Source organism: Poecilia formosa, unplaced genomic scaffold, assembly GCF_000485575.1.
Source record: "Poecilia formosa unplaced genomic scaffold, Poecilia_formosa-5.1.2 Scaffold402, whole genome shotgun sequence".
NCBI lineage: Eukaryota > Metazoa > Chordata > Actinopteri > Cyprinodontiformes > Poeciliidae > Poecilia > Poecilia formosa.
In genome coordinates this window covers 301234-324966 of record NW_006800341.1, presented here as the reverse complement: position 1 = coordinate 324966, position 23733 = coordinate 301234, and the positions used below count along the sequence as shown (strand labels likewise).

Below are 23733 nucleotides of genomic sequence, written 5' to 3'. Positions count from 1 at the left end.
ATTCAAACTTTCTCAAAATGTTTTCCTGAGTATATATGCAAATAATACCGTTTTAAATCTGTTCTGTGTGAATTCAAGTTTTTGTGGGACCTCAAAGCCAGAAGCAAGCTCTAAGAAGCCAATACAGTTTGTTTGTGCCTTAGGCCGGCCATGTGTTTCACTAAAATCTGCAAATAGCTCATCACATGGATTTACTATTATTTTAAAGAATTTTATGCTGTTTTCATATTCAAAAGGAAAGCAGGGAAAGTGTGGATTATGCACATATTTTCTTCTTTGCTGTAATCAATCCCTGTAATCAGCTTTGTGAGGAATTAGATGCTGGTTTGCCTCTTGTCAGACACTCCCTCCTTCCCCTATCAGGTGTGCTAAGCATCAGCTTATCAGCCAAAGAGTCATATGTTACAACATGTGTGCTTGGTGTGAGTGCGTCACTCAGTGTGACATACCACGTGAGCTGTTAAACAAATTTATTTATTTTTTCCTTTCAAAATTTTTAACAACTAAAGACAAAAGAAAGAAATATATTATAGAATAAACTTAAAACAATTTTCTCTATCTGGTAAAAATCCCAATAAATATAAATGAACAGATAGGTTGGCATCACTTCCATCGGTTGATTCGCAGCAGCTGCACATAAGCCAGCACCATGCAGACAGCAATGATTCCCAGCAGAGCCACCTCATTCTGCCAGAAGCCCCACACAGAGTAGTCAATGTCCATGCTTTTCAGAAATACCTCTCCTGGGACTCTACAGCACAGGGAAGAGAATATTGTTTTCACTGAGAGGACATTACTGTGGGTTGCAATCGAACCATTGCATTCACACTCACTTGGTATTGTTGCTGTAGAAAATCTGGCCTTTCATCTCGTTGATGTATACAGCCTAGGGAAGAAAAAATGGTCGGGCTGAATAATTACATTATCCCTTAAACACCTTTTGTTTGTTTAGTATCTTTATTGCATACGGTTAAAGTGTGATTTTTCACATTTAGACATTATAACCACAAGCTTCAAAGTATTTTGTAGTTACTTAGTGATATAGACAAAGTAATGCATCATTGTAAAGTGACAAGAAATGGATGCATTTTTTTAGCATTATGAACAAATTAAATCTGTAAACTGCTGTATGCATCTGTCCTCGGCCCCCATGCCCATTTAGGAAGTCACCTGATTAGTAAGTCGAGTGTGTCTGTGCACAGTTCACTCTCAGTCTCTGTTTAACTATAGACTGCCTGAAGTCTTGCAGCGAGTTTATGGACATCAGTGGTTCGGTGGGGAAAGTAGCTGTTCTGTAACCGGAAAGTTGTGGTTTCGATTCCAGCTTTCTCCCGTCATGTCACTGTGACCTCGGGCAAGACACTTAACTCTAAAATATCCACAGAACTCTGTATAGGAATGTGTGTGTTTATGAGAGTGAGTGGGTGAATGGAGCTCTACGATAGAGCTTTGAGTTGTCAATGTAAGTAGAAAAGTGGTCAGTCTTGCAAAGAAGAATGCTCTTTGTTCACAACATGTGAACAAGAAAAGAGCCTCTCCACACTGGTAAAGCTAATCATCTGGCACCTTTATCCTGAACAATCTCCACTTTAAAACATGGTGGTGGCAACTTTACACATCATATTCATTTGATTAAAAGTCTAGATATATATCAAATTGATAATTTAGGGTAAGATTGGAATTTTTTGTTTTGACATACTGAATGTCAGTATTTAAGCCGGTAGAGATTCACTCTAAATGGTGTACTTGCAGGAAAAGGTGATTCCACTAAGTATTGACTCGGTGGGGTGTTGCTATGCATATGCAGGGCACACTTTTCAGATTTTCTATTTGTAAAAACAGTTTGAAACAATATGTTTTTCTTACGCGTCACAGCTATGCATTATTTGGTGCTAGTCTAATATATTAAATCAATAAAATACACCAAAGTCTGTAGCTGTAGTGAGTGAAAAATGTCAAGGAGTAGGAATACTTTTGAAAAACACTATATCTTACATTTAGCCCATAATTGAAAATACTGATCCATTTCAACCAAGACAACCAACTCAGCATGGAGTTGAGATTGACGAGAAAACCACCAAAAACCTAGAACAGAAAAAGGACGAGATAAGATCAGGAGTGCCAAAGAAGAAAAATCAATCGTATAATGTTCAGAAATCAATGTTAATAGATATCTTGAACATTTCAGTGCATATGTCCTGGAATCATACCATCATGAAGACAAACGGGAGGGCAATCAGGATGTTAGCCATTGCGAATGTAGATACGGAGGCGGAGACCAGGAAAGCAAGGCTGACTCCTGCCAAGCTGACCAGAGACAGGGTCAGGGAAAAGCAGAGGAAGGCCACAAAATCTGGCTTCAATGCTGAAAACAGACAAGAGCAGGTAAACATGCAGGTTCTGCTACAAACCAAACAGAATTTTAGAAATTACAGTAAAACATGATTAGATCCATTTATTGTAAAGAACTATAACTAATCATTACTGATATAAATTTGTTATAAAAGTATTACTGATTGCACTTTAAAAATTAGGTAACTTTGTTATTAAAGGTAAAGTTTAAACAGTAATGATTTCTTGGTTAATGTCAAGTTGTCATAACAAAGACATTTTGAATAATGTCAACTTTGTATTAAAAGTGTCATAATTTACCGAATGACGCTTTATGACAACAGTCATAAATATTCATGAAGACTTATTGATGTTCATGACAGGAGTTATGTCATGTTTATGACAGTGTCATGTCAGTCTTATTCAACCCCCTTCAAATAAAGTGTTACCAAAGGTGTTTTATAAAATAAACATAAATGATAAAACAACAACACAAAACATTTGCACTGGTAAAACGTTTTGCTATGACTGTGAATCCATATAAATGAAGATTTAAATATAGAATAAAACAACTACATTTAATAACCGTAAACATTTAATTTAACACTCAAAGTTTCAAATTTGAGCTTTTGTCTATTCTTAACAACTTGCAGAAGTAGATTTTTAACATGAATTCTTACTCTCTAAATATTTACAATTTCAAGAATGTGAACAGATTAATAACTGGTGTGTATACTGTGTGTATACTTGCTCAGATGTGAGTACATTACCCATCATGTAGTAGGCAATGGCTGAAAACACCAAGATGGGGATGATGCGGTTGGGGATGAGATCAGCAAAGATCTTGGACAAGAAGTAGACAGAGGTTCTGTAATATCCACTGGAGTTCTCATGACTGTAGATTAAAAATAATAAAAATAAACATGAAATAAAATAAAGAGTTTCAATTAAAATTACCTAAATACTATTTTTATGACATCTTTTCCAGATCTTTTGTAAACTAAAGTGTGAGTTTGTTTATATTTTTAGTTTGCTTTGTAAATGAATGAAAATGTTAACGATAATAAAATTGTTTGTATGTAGATGTGGTAACTAGACAGCATATTTTACAAAACTATTGATTGAATTAATGGAATCTTCATTCTTAGCATTATAAACAAATGTCTCAAGAAAAAAAATAAAAAAAGAATAACTAAACATGAAATGAAACCTTCATACTCAGTAGGAAAAGGGGCAGGAAGAAGCCAATGCTCATCAAATCCTGCCCCCATGTGACTCACCCAGCATACACACATTATGTATTTTAGACTAGAATATTACAGACACACCACTGTTGCCCTGGAGGATATTACTGGGCAGCATCAGATAATTGTTTGGCAAAAAAAGAAAAGAAAAAAAAGAAAAAAAAAGCTACAAATAATACCCCAAAGCATTATTAAGACATAGTAGCTTTATTTTGAAGAACATGTTTTTATGCTGTGGCTTCAGAGGGAAACCAGAATGGGAAGAAAATTATACCCTGATCTCAATGTCCTGACACAATTCACATTAAACATTTTATTGTTGCTTACATGAAGATTGCTCTTTCGTTGATAAAGAGTTCAACAGCAGAAAGATTCCCAAAAACCATGTTTATGATGAGGAAGAAGAAAGCGCCACTCCTGATTAACGAGACAGATGAAAAACAATTTAACATTGACACATCATTTCAACATGATGGTTTATTATTTATTCAGTTAAATGTTTAATTTTCTACTTTGTGTTCAAAATCTTTAAACTATGCAATTTTACTTTATGAGGCATTATCTCATCTTTATTATTTCCTGTTTATTTATTTACTACTAATGCCCAAAACATGCATGAAACTTACTTCATAGTCACAATAAAATTAATTTAAAAAACAACCCTGCCATGTTTATTTTCATAACATGCGAGTTAAAATGGATCCTTCAGAAGTGCAGGTTGCACATTGTTTATACCTGTTCTGCAAACCCTCTGGCAGAGTCAGAGGCATCTGGAAGTAAATAAGTCCCACCAGAATGGCAAAAAAGATATTGAGAACCAGCTGGGCGTATGAGGTCTGCGGATTCCTGAGAAGGTTCAGCACTGTTCTTCCACACACCACACGCATCTGTCTCACACACACAACAGCATTATCTTTTTATGGCCATGACTGGGTTCAATCAGCAGATAAGCAAGCACAATCACATAACAGGTGAATGACGTGTCATAACTTTGTTTTCATAACATCTTAATTGATTGGAACAGAACATCTGTCAGTCATTAAACTGAGGTTGTGGGTCTTTTGAATAATAAAAAAAAGAAGACAGATACTGTTGTGCATTTCTCAAACACAGATCTGCTGACCTGATAGAGGAAGGATGTGTTGTAGTTGGCTGCCTCTTCTTTTCTGTTGTCCATATCAACAATGCTCTGGTTCACCTGGTCCAGTTCCTGCATTACGTTCTGGTACAGGCCAGATTCACGATACTCCATCGCTAACCAGCTCTTGCCCTCCTCTTAGAAATTAAAGACATGAGTGCTAAGTTAAAGACAAATATGTACATACATCCTTTAATTTACTAGGAATGTTTTATTTAGAGTCAATTTCTCTTTTGCAACAGAGTCCTTGTAAGAAAGACCTGTTATAAACATCCAGAGCGCACACACAATGGAAAAATACAATACCAGTGCTAAATACAATGGTGAACTGTCAATAAGATAGAAGACATACAGAAAATATTAAAAATTATACATGTCCAAAAAAACTCGTTTAGTGAGGCAATAAGGAGCAGAGACACAGTCCTATTAAAACTACTTTTTTAGATTGTTTTAAAATGTGTTTAAAGAGAGTAGGGAGTGCTTGCTATGACAGTAAAACACAATTTTCAGGGGAAAATAATCAATTCATCCATCCATCCATCCATTTTCTGTACACTCTTGTCCCTAGTGGGATCAGAAGGGGTCCAGTGAACGTTTCGAACGAGAGGTGGGGTACACCCTGGATAGGTCGCCAGTCTGTCACAGAGACAGACAGGACAAACAACCATGCACACACACCTACGGAGAATTTAGAGAGACCAATTAACCTGACAGTCATGTTTTTGGACTGTAGGAGGAAGTCCAAGTACCGAGTACCTGGAGAAAACCCACACATGCACAGGGAGAACATGCAAACTCTATGCAGAATAACCCCGGGCCGGGAATCAAACCCAGGACCTTCTTGCTGCAAGGCAACAGCTCTACCAAGGCTTTACTGCGTACAATTGCATTTAAAAAAATAATATACTGTGGTATTTTTTGTATATTTTATCATCATCTTATTAGTGATCAGTCACTAGATTTTAGAGCATTTTGCTCAATAAATTCACTGCAAGGTCAACACAAATAAGACTACTCATCCTTTGAAACTGACTGAAAATACATGAACCTCCATTACGCTCCTGTCTTAATCACACCCAGTTTAACAATAAAGTTTAGTATGAAGTTCAGCTCACTTTACCTGCAGTTTTTGGATAGCAAAATATCAGTAATCTTTAGCAGATTAGCAGACAATTACCTATTTAAAAAGGTGATGGCATTTGATTATACATATACCTACAGAAAAATTAGTTTTTTTTAGCCCGCCGCTGTATTTTCTTTATTGTTGATGTTTTATTTCCAAAATATCTGGTCAATTTTTAACATTTACATAGTGAATGGACAGGAAAGTGGGTAATGAGAGAGGGGACAAAGGTCATCAGACCGGGACTTGAACCTGTGACAGCCACATCGAGGACTAAGGAATCCATATGTGGGTTGTGTTTTAATCCCTGTGCCACCACCGCACCCCAACTTTTAACATTTTATAACACAAAAACACAGTGGGGCAACTGGTGGTTTAAAATACAGTAATTAGTTTGACTTGTCTGTTTCCTTTCTCACAATTAGATATGCTTTGAGCATAATATGATTTTGATGTTTTGAATAAATTACCTGCAGTCTGTGGTTGCTTTCTGGATGTTGCCTCTCCGTTTGTGATATCCATGAAGAAATCAGCAGGGTTGTTAAAAGGCTCAATTTGATACCCTGTCCAAAAACAAACCAGGTTTTTTAAATGACACGATATTCTTGTACAACTTTGGTTTTTTTTGTTTTTTCGCGCAGCTTGTTTGTGTTTATGTTACATACCAATGTCTGTAAAATATTCCAGAGCATGGTCTGTTGACCCTGCGTACACAATCTCTCCTTTATGCATCAGAGTGAGGTGGTCAAACTGCTTGAAGATGGAGTAGCGTGGTTGGTGGATGGAGAAGATTACAGTTTTACCTCTTCTGGACAGTCTGGACACATGTTGAAGTGTTACCACAAAATCAAAACAGGAGACATATGGACAATTGCTTTGTAGCAGGTACAAATAGCAGAAAATGGTTTCTGCTATTTGTAGCATCTAGCATAATGCTACATGCTACTTCAGTGTCTCATTGGCTTTATAGCATGTGAGGATGCATTGTCAATGGGTTCATGTGTTATAACTTGGTCATACTTGTGCAGCAGACCAATGATACAGTTTGCAGTGTTGGAATCCAGTCCTGTTGTTGGCTCGTCCAGAAACAACAGAGAGGGAGAAGTTATGAGCTCCATCCCGATGCTGCACCTTTTCCTCTCCCCTCCTGATACGCCTCGCAGAAACTCAGTTCCTATCTGTGTTCATATGTACAAACACACACATGCACGCACTCAAAAACTGTGAGCAGATAATGAGCAACATAAAATGTTTCTATGATCTTTATTTATTTATTTATTTTTTTTTGGGAAACTTTAACTTTTTGGATTTTATGTGTTGGACTAACAAAGTATAACAAAATTATGCAAAGGATGAAAAGAGAACTGTATTTTAAAAATAAGCATTTGAAAATGAAGTTATAATTGTATTCAGACCATCTTCAGATGGTCTGAATACAATTATAACTTCATTGTATTCATACAAACATATTATACTCACACCACCTGCTGCAGCTGCAGGTGGTGTGAGTTTCTCAGCCAGTGCACATCTCAAAAAATAAAAGGTCAACGGGAGAGACAATTAACGCACAAATTTAGAACTGGATTCAACTTCTCTACAGAAATTCTCAAAAATTCTCAAACTGAATAAAATGGTTTGGTCATTAGCAGAACCTTTTTCCAGAGTTTGACCATTTGCTGAAAAGGTAATTTGGCCATTTAATTTGGATCAATATTTTTTCAACAAAAGAGTTTTAACATTTTCAGATAAGATCCATAGCGCCCATAGAGGTGCTTCTCAAAGCAATACAAATTGTGTTGTTTTTACCTTAGCAATTTTAGCATGATTCCATTGTATTGGACAATGAATAAAGGTCACTGACACTCATTATATGTACTGATTTTTATCACTGACAAAAGAACTGTTTAGAGTACTGTTACTAGATAGCTAAACGACGTTGGCTAGAGCTGTATTCTGGTTTCATAGCCTCATTAAAAATCATAAATCATTAAGCAAAGAAAGATAAGAATTTGTTAAATGCAAAACAACACCTGGGTTAGGAATTACCTAAGAACATTGTTTATCCACTCATAAAGATATGGGACTTCTGGCAGTTTGTTACAGCACTCTGCATAAATTATTTTGTTCCTATAAAAGCCTTCAGGGAGCAATAATTATTTAAAATGTTATTTTAAAGTGAGCTATATGCTGCAAAATCTACTTGTGCATAAAGCTCTGTACCTTAGTGTCGGCACAGTCCACAAGGCCCAGGTCTTGCAGGATGGAATTCACTCTTTCCTGTTTATCAGCAGAGGAGTAATATTTTGGGTTGAGACGCAGGTTGGCACTGAAGAGAAGGTTCTCCCTCACACTTAGAGTGCCCATCACGATGTCATCCTAAGACAAAATCAAAAAGATAACGTAGGAAAACAAGCGTTATTAGGTAGGGAACTTTGCATGTGTGTTTTCCTACCTGTACCACATAAGCAGAGCTGAGCCTGAGTTCAGAAGTGACAGGTTTGCCGTTCACTTGGACTGTTCCTTGGCGCAGTCCAGCTGGATCTTTTCTACCTGCTATGACATCTAGAAGTCTGTGCACAAAACATAAAACTTATTTTTATAATTCATGCACAACTGAATTGCATTTGTAACCATGTACTTGAATGAAAACTTCTTACGATGTTTTACCACTTCCTGTGGCTCCCATTATAGCATTCATCCCTGGTCTCATGATGCCACTACAAAACATATGCAAGTTCTACTTTTTTAAAGGTACACTTTATTAATTAATATTATTACAATTTCACAGACAACCAAAAAATATTTAGTGATATTACCTATTTTTAAATATCACATATAATACATATGCATGTGATATTTACATGAATGTAACCCAACCACTTTTACCCCTTCCCTGAAAATATTTAACACATCAAGCAAATAGAAATATAATATAATAATATATTTTTAACTCATTTTTTTAATGTGACATGATTATCTACAGTATGTTTAAATATTAGATAGTTTTGTGATGAGTTCTACTTCTTTTGTTTGTTAAAAAAAACATTTCAGGTCAATGAATCAATAAAAATGAGCAACATAGACCTTTTGTTATTTATTTTACAGATAGGAATTAAAAGAGCACTATAATCAACAATGTCTAAATGCTATGTAGCATTGTATTATAATATAATATAATAAAAAAAGATGACATTCTGTAAATCTGTAGAGGTCAGGCGCCTCGCTGCAGAGCTGGTTTTATAATATAATATAATATAATATAATATAATATAATATAATATAATATAATATAATATAATATAATATAATATAATATAATATAATTTTCCTCTGCCTCTCGCCCGTTGACAAGATGTAGGCACCAGCAACCCCCTAACCCAATGGGATAAGGCTGTAAGAAAATGGATGGACGGATGGATAGTATAATTTTCATTAATTTTCCTACTTGCTCTGAATCTGCTTTAGATTTGGGTGGAATGGAAACCTGACTGACAGCAATGAATGTTCCTGGATTTAACCTGGATCTAATTTTTATATACAGGGCCTAAGGATGATATTTGTTATGGTTTAAAACTAGATAAAATAAAGATGTACAGTAAAACCACCAAGCAAGCAGTAACAAATAGAAAAAAATATATATAGAAATGTAAAAACAAGGATAAATTCAAATACATGAGTGATGGTGCCATGAGCTTGTAAATTAACATTCTCAAATGTTAAGAATCTGGTCTTACCTTACATCTTTGAGAATTTGTTTTTCAGGACCTATCTTTCGGCAGAACTTCTTCTCTTGAACACAGTAATGCAGCCTGGTGAAAGCAACAGTCGGCCCGGGTTCCTGGAAGCAAGCTTCAATATCAGAATCTGCCTGCTCGCCCTTGGTCATCTTCACACTCTGCAAACTTAGACAAATATGAAGGGAAAGTGCAAAATGTAGACTTATGTTTGAAAAAGCAGCTGAAGAACAGTCTGATGCAGAAACTCATGCAGGATGACAAAAAGACAGTTGAAGCAGTTTGATAAAAAGTGTTACTCAGGGAGACTTTTGGACTTCCCATGTCTTCAGCCTATATATCTGAGGCCAAACAGGGACATGGCATCGAACTTTCCCCTCTGCCTCTCAACAGTAATTATGCATAGAAGGCAATAAAGGCTGTTGTTAAACAGTTAATGATTACAACTCAGTGACTGTACCTGGCTGACTGCAGCTTAACTAGAAAAGCCTTTCTAACACACTAATATATTTAGTGTGTTAACACTAAGAAACAAAACTGGATTTGGTTGAAAAAAACCCAGCATGTTTGGACAGAAGATAATGATCTGTGGCCATTACTGGTCAAAAATCTCTTGTATTATAATGTATTGTAAAGGTATGTGCAATCTTTTAAGGTTTTTTTATATGTACATTTGATTTATGATGATTTAAAACATTTGTGTTTCCTTGGGATTTTTTTGTGATAGAAAAACCTAATGTACACGTGAAGTGATAAGGATAATCATAACTTTCAAAATGTTTAAAAAAAGGAAAATTCCTCCCCCATTATGACCTAATTAATTACAATTTTGAACAAATGTTGGTGATTTTTCAAAAATATTTTCATAATGGATATTTAACAGGTCATATAAGAAATTACTCATTCATTTATCTCCAATTATAATTAATTTTTTATACATTGATGTAAACTATATATTTTTTATTTATGAAATATTGTCTCTCCAATTAAGCATTAGTAAAATGAGTAATTGAATTAACTTTTGTGAAACAGTTGGTTGGCAAAATTTTTTTTGGAGGTGAAATATTTAAACAGATGTTTTATTTTTTTATTTATTTATCATTTCCTTTATTTAACCAGGTAAACCCAGGGGTGAAAGTAGTTTTAAATTCTTGGGGGTACTATGACAGCCGCTCCCCTCTCTTGCAGGTACTGCTTACCCCTAAACCATTTCACCCCTGAGTAAACCCCGTTGAGATCCAGATCTCATTTTCAAGAGGGACCTGGGCAGAAGTCTGCAATACACAGCAACCTGGTTACAAAATAAAATTTAAAAATAAATTTAAATATTGTTTTAGAATATTGATGTAAAACTTTGAATAATGATTTCCATATTAACTGTATATTTATAGATCACTGCTCTAACAATAAAAACATTAATTTACTTGGATTTGTTTTTAACTTAATGTAATTTAAGAACTTATTTTCAGTTTTACTGAAATGATGTTATATCTGTAGTTATCTGATAACTTGTTCATTAATTGACTTTGGCATTTAAAGCCCTATAGAAATCTGTCTAAAACCTTGTGTCCTGAATTTTAGTGGTTAGGGTGCCCTCTATCGTACAAAATGCTGATTGGCAGGTTAGATGGCTTCTCTTGAGTAAGATCAACTTTGTTTTTCTCTGACCTTTACGCGTTTTGTCAGTATCCAATCAGAATTTGTCGTTGGCAAAAAAGACCCGCCCTTACCACCAAATTCAGCCAATTGATTTTCAGTACAGTGACAAATGGGAGGAGCTATTTTCAGAAATTCTAAGGTGTTGTCATCCGCTTTCTTGGGTTTGGTGTTCAACGTTGGATAGATAATATTGACAATGCGGCTCTAACAGCATTACTATTCCTTTGTTTCTGTAGGTGGTGGAGGGGTGTATTATCTATTTCTCTGATACAACGTCAAAGAGAGATAGCTAAGTCACCCATAAGTCCGAGAAAACTCCACTTTGAACAGAAAGCTAACCTGTTAGCTATGGAGGAGAGGAAGGAAGAGGGAGAAGCTGAAATCCAAGAACACGGCCCCGAGCACTGGTTCTCAAAATGGGAACGGCAGTGCCTGGCAGAAGCTGAACAGGACAATCCCAATGAAGAGGAAAGGGAGCAAAGTCAACAGAAACTGTGGCATCTCTTTCAGAACTCTGCTACCGCCGTCGCACAGCTTTACAAAGGTGGGCTTCACACTTCCCCAAGTTCTGCTTTGGAGCTAATGCTAATCAGAGCTAATCCTAACGGTGTCGTTTGGCTGATGGACACAAAGGGTGCTCTTACTAATTGCGAAATCAAATTAATTTTAACATAATATGCTTTCAATGCTGTTTTGTAGCAATGTATTAGGTTGTTTCCCTAAATGAAGTTTAACTGTCAATATTCTGTGGTAATATTCTCAATATCGTGACCCTGAGGATGACTGAACAGCTGCTAACGCTAGCCGCTAACAGCCGGTCACCGTGTCAGACCGTCAGACAGCCTCGATAAAATGTGTATCACAGTGACCTCGGCTGGCAGAGCTCCTAAAGCGTAACGATTCTAACCCAATTATGTTTTATTTAAAAACAACGTTTAACTTAGAATTTCTAAGACGTTCGGTCTCTCAGTTCGGACAAATGTTTTAGTCTTCGTGTCAAGTTATCTAGATTGTCAAAATGGCGATACTCAGGGAGGGGGTTGAAAACAACAGCTGTGTTGACGCTCAAACGCTAAGAAAATTGTTGCAGGTTAGGCGGTGGATATTTGTCAGTTGTGACAGAGAGAAGGATTATTCTAAGTGACCAAAATGCAAACCTCCAAACAGTGCAATCAGGTTGTCTAATGACTCCCTTGTTATTCATTGCTACCACAAAATGGCGAAGGGATTAACATAAATGTTTCCGTATTTAAGTTTATGTTCATGTGAAAGTGTTTCTGTCTGAATTAACTGTCAGGTTTCCGGCACAATTGACAAACAAAGGAATGATTGAAGTAGGTATCTTAGTATAATTTTCAGAGTAGTATGATTTAAGAGTATTAAAAATGGTCATGTCAAGATTGTGGGTTTAGATAAAAAAATAAAGACATCAACATAATTTAAAACAAAAGTTTCTGCAGTAATTTATGTCCCCCTATTAAACGCATTAAAAGCTATGGCCAAAGACAGAATATTCACCACAAAAGTTAAGTTATATATTTTTATGAAAGTTATTTTAATTCTGTGAATGATTCTAGAAAAAGCAAAATAAATAGATGTAAAAACAATTTCTTACCCATATGTGATGAGAATTTCTCACTTAAAATGTGATTACTGTCATGCTACCCATAACAGCTAAGCTAAAACAACCCATAAAACATAAATAGAAAATGTGACTATGCATTTACATTATAATATTTCTAACAAATGTTTTTTATTTGTTAGAAAATAGTTTTTCTTTAAGAATGTTGACTATAACCCCACTCTTTCATCACCTATTTGACCTCAATTTATGAATGTGTTTGTGTTGTGATTAGAAAAGTGTGTTTTCTTGTATCAAATAAATAACATTTGTCTAGAGGAGCATGAAAATACTACATAGCAGACTTTTTTAAATAAGTCTGTCCACTTTCTGATAAATGAAACATGGTTTTAATTGCCCATAGTCTTATGAAAATCTGTGTCCCAAACTAGACTGAAATCTAGACAAAACAAAATTCTGTGTATTAATTGTCAAAACTTTATCCCACAATAAAAATTGAAAAGCCCTTAATTCCATATCCAAAATTCTAAAACACAGTCACCTGAACATCAAGTTGATTTGAGAATTTTTTTATGTACCAATTTAGATTTTTTTTTTTTTTTCTTCCAAAATTGGTTTGATCCTTTGATTATTTTGTATTGTACAAATCTTCTGGATGAAGTCTTCAACACAACATCTAATTGCACTTTTCTGTAATATTGTTGGAAGGTTCCCATTTGACATTTCAGCAGCAGGGCAATTCAGTGTGCACCAAGCAAAAACAATATTGGAGGTGCTTTAGTGCTTAGCGGTGGCTCTTAACTTTGCGTTGCTGTCGACATGCTCCTTGTCAAGTGGTGAAGTCAATTGAAGCTTGTTATCTTTTATTGTGACTACACATGGTGGAAGAACTTTTCAGTTTACGGTTATGGACTTCTATTCAGGGTGAGAGGCTAAATGAGGCAGATGCGTTTTTTTTACACCTGAAAACATGGGCCAGAAAAGTTTGAAATTTACTATGTAATATCAGTCCTGTACAAGAATGACAACATAATTCTGGAAAGTTGTACACAATATGTTTGGAAAGTAGAGATTTAATTGATGTTATATAAAAGTACTCAAAATAATTTTTTATATTTTAATGGTAAAACCAAACGCCTGGGTGGACTTAGCCCCGCCTTCAAGACGCAGCCCTCCCTCGCGACTCCCTCACTCAGCTCCTTCAGAGAGCAGAAATTAGCAAACACCTGATGGATCTGCTGAGCCCATTATTGGAGCTACTTGTCTGTGTAACTCTGGTAAAAAGGTTGTTAAAGCATTAATAAAGGAGCCATGTTGTGATGACTACCTGAAGGCAGAGTTTCAGAAAGATCAGGAGTTTTTAAAAAGACAGAGGCCCAATTTCACAGCATTCTTCTTAAAGACTAATTTTTTGTCTTTATATCAGAAAATGGGTCTTTATTTTTTGAATGTTGATCTTCAGAACCCTTCATTATTTTGAAAGAAGTACAAACAACAAGTCAGTGACTTGAATTGAAACTCAAGCCAATCATCCTTCTATATTTTCATTTTGTTTCTCAGGGGAGTTGGAAGTTTACATTCCCTAGATGATAATTGTAATATCTGGATTTGGAGGAAGGTGAAAAGAAAAATCAACATCAGATACTGCCACATGGTGACTCTTTTGAAATGCTCTTCACAGATCGTGTGTGCCAGCAGCAAGGTCTGTCCCTCTGGGTGCCCTTCCAGAATGCAGCCACAGCTGTCACTAACCTCTACAAAGGCAAGTAACAAATGTCTTCTTTTTTTAATTGCCCCATCTTGTGCATCATGACCAGATTTAATAAAAGCGATAACCGTTTTGTTCCATTAGAGAGTGTGGAGGCCCACCAGCGGAGCTACGACCTGGGTGTTCATTTAGGTCACCAGCGCAGGAATAAGGAGGTGATTGCATGGGTTAAAAAGCGACGAAGAACTATTAGACGAGAAGATCTCATCAGCTTCCTCTGTGGTAAAGTTCCACCTCCGCGGACAGCTCGCGCACCGCCTATAGTTGCTATGGTGTCTGCAAGTCGGCCATCGCCGCCAGAGACAGACAGCTCTGTGGAAGCAGATCTGCAGCCTTTCAGAGAGGCTATCGCCCTGCATGGTGAGCGAAAATGTCACACTCAGTGGGAAACTGTTGCAGTATGAAGTCATGTAGAGTTCGGTCTGACATTGTTGTATATATTTATTTTTCCAGGTCTGAGTGGTGCTATGGCTAGCATTTCTGTGCGCTCCGGTCCTCCAGGTTCCCCGACACACCCTGCCCAGTCTCTCAGTCGACGTAGGAATGGTCTTCACGACATGGACCTGAACACCTTCATAGCTGAGGAGATGGCACTTCATTTAGATTCTGCCGCCACTCGTAAACGAGGCTCTGCACCCCACAGTGACGTCATCACAGACTCACCCACTCATAAACGGAACAGAATGCTGTGAACTGAACGTCGAATCCTCAGCTGTCCTCTCCTTGGTGGCCGGTCGGACAGACGATGAGGACTGATGCCTTGGCCGACCATCAAACTCTTCCTCTTTAGTTGCAATGTTACGAATAAAGAAAAGCTTGGATATTATCAGCCTGCATATTTATCTTCTTCCTTATTTTTCCACCCCATTTTTCTTTTTTGTAAGAAATGTCATTCATTCTCTCCGTTGTAAAGTTCATTTTATGATTTGTTTTGCCCTCAGTATTCTGACACAAGCACTCATTGCTCTTTATATCCTTAAAGTGCAGAATGTTGCATTTGAATATTTCTCATTGTGCTTATTTTTTCTCCAAATCAGATGAACCCAATTTATGCCTTCTGTTTTCAGCTTGCATCCAACCTCTTCCTGATTCATACTCTTTTCTGCAGTGCAGGCCAGCATCGGGGGTCTTCAGGAGTCTGAACTGCTGCTGCTCTTTGGCTTGACTTGAAAACGCCACATAGATTTTACTCTGCTGCTGTTTTGTGTTAGCCTATTTGACAGCAGAACTGCCACTCTTACTGTATCGTATGTGTCTCTGCCTTTAAGAAAGCTGCTAGAGTATCTGGTTGTGGTGCAACAGTGAGCGTGTGTGCGTACTTGTTTCCTCTTTTATTGGCAACATCCTACTGTTTACTCTTCATTTACTTATTGAAACAAGGGTTTATTGCAGCACATTGGTTGAATTCACACAAACCAGTGGGCTGATGGGATTGTTGTGTTCTTAACAAAAGATTCTTTGACAAAATCCCCTCATTCTGTGTTATTAGCAGTTCTACACATTAACTGCACTACCATCCATCAACAGAAATGGCTATTCAGAGTTTCTAATTCCATATGGATGCATCCTGGTTCTTGTTGCATTACAAACAGTAACAGTGGTCAAGATTCGCTTTTGACCTGCTTAATGTTTACATTTAACCCATAGATAGATCATAGTATTGTCATTTTTTGTTCCTTAATTTTCATGATGTGCAACACTTTCACACTCGTGATTTCAGCTTTAAACCTAGAAGGGGCCGGTGGCTGTGAGATTATATTTTGTTTAGCCAGCTCATGGAATAATGGGTGTGTTAGTTTGGCAAAAACGCTTGTTTTTTGCTGATTTCACACGCTGTTTTGTGATACAATCTTGTGTAAGCATGTAAATATGTAGGTGCAGCTATGTGGTACATATTGTAAAAAGAAGTGCTAATCCATTGGGAAGTCCTTGTACAATGATTCTAAAATTAAAGAGAATACAAATGTTTTTGCTTGTCTATTTTCTTTTATCCATGCAAGATAGACTTTGAAATTAATTTCTTAATCTTTTTTTTCTCAGAAAAGGCATGCAGAGTTAATAATTTACAGAAGTTTTAAGCTAATACCTTCTTTATAGACATGGCTACTTTACTTCCCAGTTACTCTAAGGAAGAACATTTAAATAAATTTCAACACTACAGAGTTGTACAAAAGAAGTTGTAAACTGTAGTTCAGCTTTTTAACACATGATGGCGACACATGCTCTATTCTAGGAAGACAAGTACATTTGGGTAAAACCATTTATATACATGGTAATTGGTGTTTACTACTGAATAGAAGTCCCAGGCCCCATACGTTTATAAAAATGTTGCTTCCAAGATGGAAATCCTAATGAAGTTAAAGTGTTCAAAGTTTTGTTTTTTTAATTCTTTTTTTTTTATTCAATTAAATTTTTGTCTCATGTTTCTTTTCATTATGCAGTCTTTGTATTTTTTCAGTTGTTTTACTTAAACCACTTAAGAGTTTCCTATGACTCATTTTGGGCTTAAAAGGACACTCAAAGAATAGAACTTTTTATTCTGTCTTTTCACAGCTGACCAATTTAAACAAAAGAAAAAATTCAATTGTTTAGACACATTTAGATGGCAATGTGTATTGAAAATATTTGTTTCTTTAGTCAAATCTACAATTATGTTGGCACATACAGTGTTCTTGCACCAATGTAATGATTTCCAGAAAGCTAGCAAAAAACTTGAATAAATGAAATGCTTTATTTCCTGCCATATTTTTTCCCCTTTTTCCTCATTTTCAGGTATACTCTCTCCAGACAGTTTTGTAATGTCAATTTCAGTTACTTTACATAATAATGTAATAATAATAATGTTAAGATATGGCAGCTTTTCTGACAATCTTCCCAGTATTGCCAACACCCCCCCACCCAAAAAAAAAATCTGCCTTTTTCTGTCTGAATAAACATAATAAATTATGTTTATTTGAAAATCTACACATTGAAATAGGAAAAAGAATGTTAACCACAACTTAAAAGGGAAAAATAAAATGGGTTCTTTAGGTTGGCTATCATGCCAAGTACTTTATTTGTTTTATGCTCCTTTTTCATGGGTCAATACAATTCCCATTATTATACAGTTTCACACAAAAAGAAGTTGAATTAAAAATAACCAAAAGTTACTTAAGGCTAAATTCATCATCTACAAATTTTGTTCAAAGTACACAAAAAAACTAAATAAAGATTGCTGTATATCAGGCACATACATGATATAAAGGTACATGCCTGTATATTATATACCACGCCGCTTTCATCAAAGATTAGAAAATCTTTTTCTCATGAGATATTTATTTACTACTTGTTTTATTTTTTTTCTTTCCTAACACCATACAGTGCGTTGGGATTTGAATTTCTCAGTTTATAATTAGCTCAATAAATTGTATTTTAATTCTATTGCCTGTCAAATGCATGTACTAGGATTATTTATATACCTGTTGGCAAATCTACAAGAACAGAAAAATCATGCAAGTGTGAAATACTAAGATATTAATTTGAACTACAGAAAAAACGTTTTTAAGTGCTCTAACAGCAATGTTCACTTGGTTAATCCCAGATGCATTTGATGTTACTCCATTCAGTGACTTGCAGCTGACATAGTGATAAACACAGCTGATGAGTAAACAGAGGTAGAATGTACATGCTGACATCACCTAGAAAGAGACACCAGTGAACACAAAAAAAGATGAATTGCCAAGTCTCAAGTGCAGAAGTTCAAGCATCATTAAGTCTTGTTGACATGTGTTGGCAGAATAAAATTGGTAGTTGGACTGACCCTTGCACAGGCGGTCTATTGCTGTCAAGAAAGAACTTAACTGAAAGGCAAAGCTCTTGATTTACAGTTACATCCTGAGAAAGTTTTGTCAGTTACTTGTGTAAGCATTTTCCCTCAGTGTGAAAGTAATGAAAGGTGGATCATTGGCATGTTAGAATCCTACATGGTAGTTGTAGTTTGTTGTGATGAACAGTCAATGCTTCAGGAATGTAGCTTGCCAATATCTAACACCAGCTATCACAGTTTCTGTCTGCACAGAGTCAAACTAATGGTACATCAGGAAATCTAATGAACGGCACCAAAGTAGTATTTTCACTGTGGTGAAATTTCCAACTAGGAAAGTTTATGGTCAATAAAATTAAGCTTTCATTGCTCTGCTCAAAGGAAAAGTTGGAGGGAATGTAGTTCCCTTCCAATGCTGGCCTTACATTTATGTTATTGCTGGTGTTAAATATTGTTGAACCATAGATCCTCTCACTCTCTGTGACTCTGAGAAGCCAGTGGATACCTTAGACATTACAAAGTAATGTCTAAGCTTCATAATGTTAAAGAAAAATGTTTTTTATAAACAGGATAACAGGATAATAAAATTAAAATGAACTTAAAATGAACTTATAGAATCATTTTCTATAAGTTACTATAGCATTCAGTAACTTATAGAAAATGATTATTTATTATTTACCATTTAATGATATACAATACTGCATTTTGTTTTTCCTTTCTTCTTCCCATCACCTTTTGCTCCATATATTTACAGATTCTCGAGTTTCTAAGCCTTAGAAAAAGATTTTTTATTCCAGCTAGATTACTAAAAGTGACACAAATAATACAATGTTTCAACTTATATTAAAAGACCTAAATGTATTTAAAAAGTAAGTCATTCTATTTGGAAATTTAATTAAAATTAAATTCAGCTATATAATTAAATGAAATTACTTTAATGTGACCACAGGGCTGGCCCAGGGTTGTATGGGGTGTTAAGCAGAATATGATTTAGGGGCCCCACTAGCCCAGCTCAAAGACAAAGATTAAAGTTATAACATCAAATTGTCGCTGTTATAGAATTTGATAGAAAAATGATATTATCAAAATAATAATGTTACAAAAACTTAAAAAAGAAACTGTACACTTTGTTTTTAACTACCTTTTCTATTATTGCCAATGTAAAAGGCAACTGATGTACAGACTGATGATGGTGTTACAGGAGACTGATGTACAGTCTCCTGTACATCAGAGTCCATTTGATCCTGGGAAGAATTCACCAGAGTGAAAAAACAACAGAACTATAAAGATTATTTTTTGCACTTTTTCCACGCAGCATTTTGAGCTGCATCTGTCAAATAAATCTCTCTTTCTTTATTTTAGATTTATATATATATATTTTTTTTTAAATGTTATTTTTTAATATTTTCAATTATCAGTTATTATTTTCAGTTACTGGTAATTGTTTCTGTTTTTCATTCTATAGTCATATAACATGGATGTATTTTGTTATAAATCAAAGTCACTCAGTAGGGTTAAAACTATAGAGAGGGTGATTGGTCGGCAAATGAATTGCTATGCAAGTTAACCAATAAGATGTCAGAGTTTCTTCACTATGACACTGTATTAATAATAAAATATTCTCAGAGTAAAAAATGTAAGTAACACATGTTAAGTTTACTATGATTAGTAGTTTCTGAAGCTTGGTGCAATATTTTGATTTGCTGGTTGTGACTGGATGTTATTGTGTGAGATGTAAATACACACACCACACACTGTTCTTTGTTCACAATGAGTGTTGGTGTGTTGTGTAGGACAGTGGTTAGCGGCCAGCCGACATAGAGAGGCCACAGACCTTGACTTGAGCTTGAGTCCCCTCCTTGGTTCATCTGCCTCATGTCTTTTCCCCCTTCTTTCTGCTGACTTTCAGTCAATTACTGTAAAATAAAGGCCATTAGTGCCAGAAAATTGTTTTTAAAAAAGATATGCATATTTACTTTAGTCTTATTGCGCACTTAATGTGAACCTCTAAAACACAACTCTAAACTCTAAAGTGTGTAGAGTTTTAACAAGTGTTAACAGTTTTGACACTAGTTACAGTTTTAGAGGTTCAAAGGAAAGGTTGGAGGGAATGTAGTTCCCTCTAACCTTTCTTGGCTCGAGTGAGCACCCTCGAGCCAAGAAAATGGCTTGTATTTTTGACCCCTTTCTTGGTATAACATTTTACAAAAGTGAAAATACTATACCAAATAGTATATATATTTATTTTGAATACCTGCACTGGTATTCAAATAAATACCAGTACGTGCCCTGCTCTGCAAGAACACCTTCCAAGATGCCCAGTTTGAGTGAAACGGCAAGGTAAAACTTTAGAGGTGTATGGCCAGACTGGAGTCCAATACGCAGGGGCGTGGAAGGTGCCCCCAGTTCAATCCTTCAACTATAACTCCGTCTTTGCTGTCATGGTTACTGGTGTATGAAAAAAAACTTTTTTAAAATAAACAAACAAGCCGGATGACACTATAATTTTTTCACCCAAAAGAGAAAAATAAATGTTTTCCCATTTCATAGTCAACCTTTGCAGATTTTTGCTAACACATCTCTGATCTGATAGCACCTGCAATGCACACACTTTAAAAGCCCCACTATTTGAACCTAACTGTGGTTTGACACTAAATCACAAAAAGCTACCAGCAGGAACTCCAGTCAAGAAGCAAGTGCAACACACTCAAAATGTCAGTAAAGAACTTTCAGGTCAACAGCGACACTTGACTCCACAAATTTTGGGTTCACCAAAGTAAAATACTCAGTTTAATCTGCCCGTCCATCACCATATAGCTGAATCAAGAGCAGTAACATTGCACAAAAGTATCTGCTCTGTCTTTCGGCTACTAACACTGAACAGTTGTTTTCTCTTTTGGTTTCAGACTCTAAAGGCTCCTGTTTGACGGAAAGATTGAAGAGAAAAAGAGCTGACCGCAAGCTGCTTCACACTTCAAAAGAAGCGCTGCGTTTTTAAGTGCATGCATGTGTGTGAGGGAGGGAGAATGTGGGATAGAGTGAAAGAAAGAAGGAGACATGATGAGAAGCAACAAGTATCTGAATGTTCCAGAAAACCCCTCGAAGATGGCCATCTGGACTGCATTCACACACACTCACAAACACAGAGACATATAGGTGTCTCCACGGACACCGTCTGGTCTGAGGGACAGAGCTGATGGTGCAGCTTGTGAACCATTGCATACAACATATCTGTATTTCTGTTCTTATTAGGACCTTGCATTTGCTTTCATTCATTCAAATATGCTCGTTTGTGTCTAACCCTGGAAATGATTAATACATGTAGTAATGGGAATTCCCCCCCCACCCCCCTTGAAAAGTTATTCTGTTTTTGTTATTTCATTAAAGTTTCAGATCAAACAAATTTTAACATACAAGATTACCTGGAAATACAAAAAGCAGTTTACAAATGATGCTGAACTTAATGGTTCGTGCCACAGATGGCAGCAACAACTGCCGTAACGCAGACACTAACTGTTTTACATTGTTGTGTAGAATTTTTTTGTCCACTCTTCTTTGCAGAATTGGTTTAATTCAAAAACAGTTGTAGGTTTTCAAACATTAACTGGCTATTTAATATCATGGTGCAGCATCTTGATTGGATTTAAGACCAGACTTTGACTTGGCCACTGGAAAAATTCGACTTTTGTCATTCAGGGGTGCATTTGCTTTATTCTTCAGCCCAAGTTTATGAAATTTTATGAAGTATCTATCCATTATCTTTAAGGATTCTCTGCTAGAGAGCAGAAACCATGGATTCAGATTATAGTAAGTTTTCCAGATCTTGAAGTGGCAAGTACTCAACTTCCAGAAGCCAGCTTTTCAGCCAGCGAGCAGGATATACAGTTTGGAGGAGCAATTGTCCGAGGCAATGAGGGATTATTTATTGTTGGACCACAACACTAAACTCTGCTTGGTTCTGTTCTGAATATTCCATCAACATTTTCTGTTTTGTGTTTTTGGCTAACAATAACATGGAAAATAAAATTAGATGTTGTAACTCATTTTATTTCCTCTTCCTCTGAACTTGTGAACTTGTAATAGTCGGTCCCCTCTGCCATCATCACGGTGTCTACTGCACTGTTGCAAACCCAACACATCATGATGTATGCTGCAGCAGGGGCCCGGCTTGGTGTTATCTTTAAGATCTTGTGGATCTTATAGACCTTTAAGGGTGTCTGTGAAAAAAAACTTTTCCACAACCATGTGACCATTCATTGACAGTTTGACTTAGTTGGACAATGCTGGGCCATTTAGAACTCCTCCATGGGTTGCTGATGGATTCTTACTGTAATTTTGGTATGCCAGCTAAAATGATTCACCACTGTTTCATGTTTTTTTATTATTATTATTATATTTTTACATTTGTCAAAAACTGCATTTTGTATTATTTCTAGTTTGCTTGGTTAGATATTACATTTCTTTTGACATTTAGGTACAGCAAAAAAGAAGAAAAAAGCAGAAATTATAAGGTCTAAAAGCTTTTTGCCCCATAGTTTGCCCCCCGTATATAGTTTGGGGTGTCATATCCACAGACTGGTGTGCGTTTGGATGTCTGCTCTCTACTCCTCCTCCTTCTCTGCAGGGTGTGACGAGCAGGTGTGGCTCCCAGGTGTCATGCATTTCCTTCATCAAGTAGCAGTACTTAGAGGAGTGAATTCCCAGAGACAGATGAAAGATGGTTGACTACTACTCGTGGTACTACTACGGTCGCTATGTCCTTAGACAACTTACCATTCGTCTTACCTTTGATCTCCTCCTTCCAGTAAGGGTCTGGTCCGGATTTGATGCTGTTCCCCCACCAAAAAGATTATTCAAAAACTTTTGTGTAAGTAAAACTCTTAACCCTCTGATGCGTGAGTGACTGACTATACAGTCTTATGTGAGTGGGTCTTTTTGGACCCGTGTTTAAATCAATGTGTTTTTTTGCTACTTTTGTCATTTTGATTCAGATTCAAAATTATTTTGTATAATACTTTCTACTGTTTTATTTCACACAAGAATTATTTCATGTTTGAAATATTTAAAATTTTCACTTCTTTTAAAGCATTTTTGGAACATTTTTTTTAATGACAATTTTACAACAACAATGTTGAAATGTCAATAATGGACAATGTCAACATCCATTATGTGGTGTGTGGGCATGGTGGGCGGGGGGTGCAAAAGAGCATGTTTTTTGAAACTAGCTAGCTAATCAAGCTGTATTCTATTATGCTGTGTGCATCACACATGTGAGTGAGTGTGTGCATTCATTCATCCATCCATCTTCTTCAGTTTATCTGGGGTCAGAAGTAAGGAGGCCCAGACTTCCCT

General features: G+C 36.1%; 2 protein-coding genes across 3 annotated transcripts; one reads left to right on the top strand and one right to left on the bottom strand.

Moving 5' to 3' along the window:
* Nucleotides 1-453: 453 nt before the first annotated feature.
* Nucleotides 454-9837, bottom strand: abcg2b (ATP-binding cassette, sub-family G (WHITE), member 2b). 2 transcript variants are annotated; one of them, XM_007576228.2, is made up of 15 exons: nt 9571-9837; nt 8494-8553; nt 8289-8406; nt 8057-8212; nt 6857-7014; nt 6502-6653; nt 6307-6399; nt 4699-4850; nt 4311-4462; nt 3903-3992; nt 3102-3226; nt 2211-2365; nt 1996-2085; nt 834-886; nt 454-751 (listed from the first exon to the last, which is right to left on the bottom strand). In XM_007576228.2, exons 1-15 carry the CDS (start codon nt 9720-9722, stop codon nt 604-606), a joined length of 1854 nt encoding a protein of 617 aa, XP_007576290.1. In that variant the 5' UTR covers nt 9723-9837; the 3' UTR covers nt 454-603. The 2 variants fall into 2 exon arrangements, with proteins under 2 accessions (XP_007576290.1, XP_016518551.1); XM_016663065.1 differs by having other exon boundaries at nt 4699-4853; nt 6313-6399; nt 9571-9836.
* Nucleotides 9838-11266: 1429 nt separating this feature from the next.
* Nucleotides 11267-16547, top strand: hapstr1b (HUWE1 associated protein modifying stress responses b). Its single transcript, XM_016663066.1, has 5 exons — nt 11267-11368; nt 11466-11773; nt 14493-14573; nt 14664-14939; nt 15033-16547. The coding sequence occupies exons 2-5, from the start codon at nt 11578-11580 to the stop codon at nt 15269-15271; spliced, it is 792 nt and encodes a 263-aa protein (XP_016518552.1). The 5' UTR covers nt 11267-11368; nt 11466-11577; the 3' UTR covers nt 15272-16547.
* Nucleotides 16548-23733: the final 7186 nt, after the last annotated feature.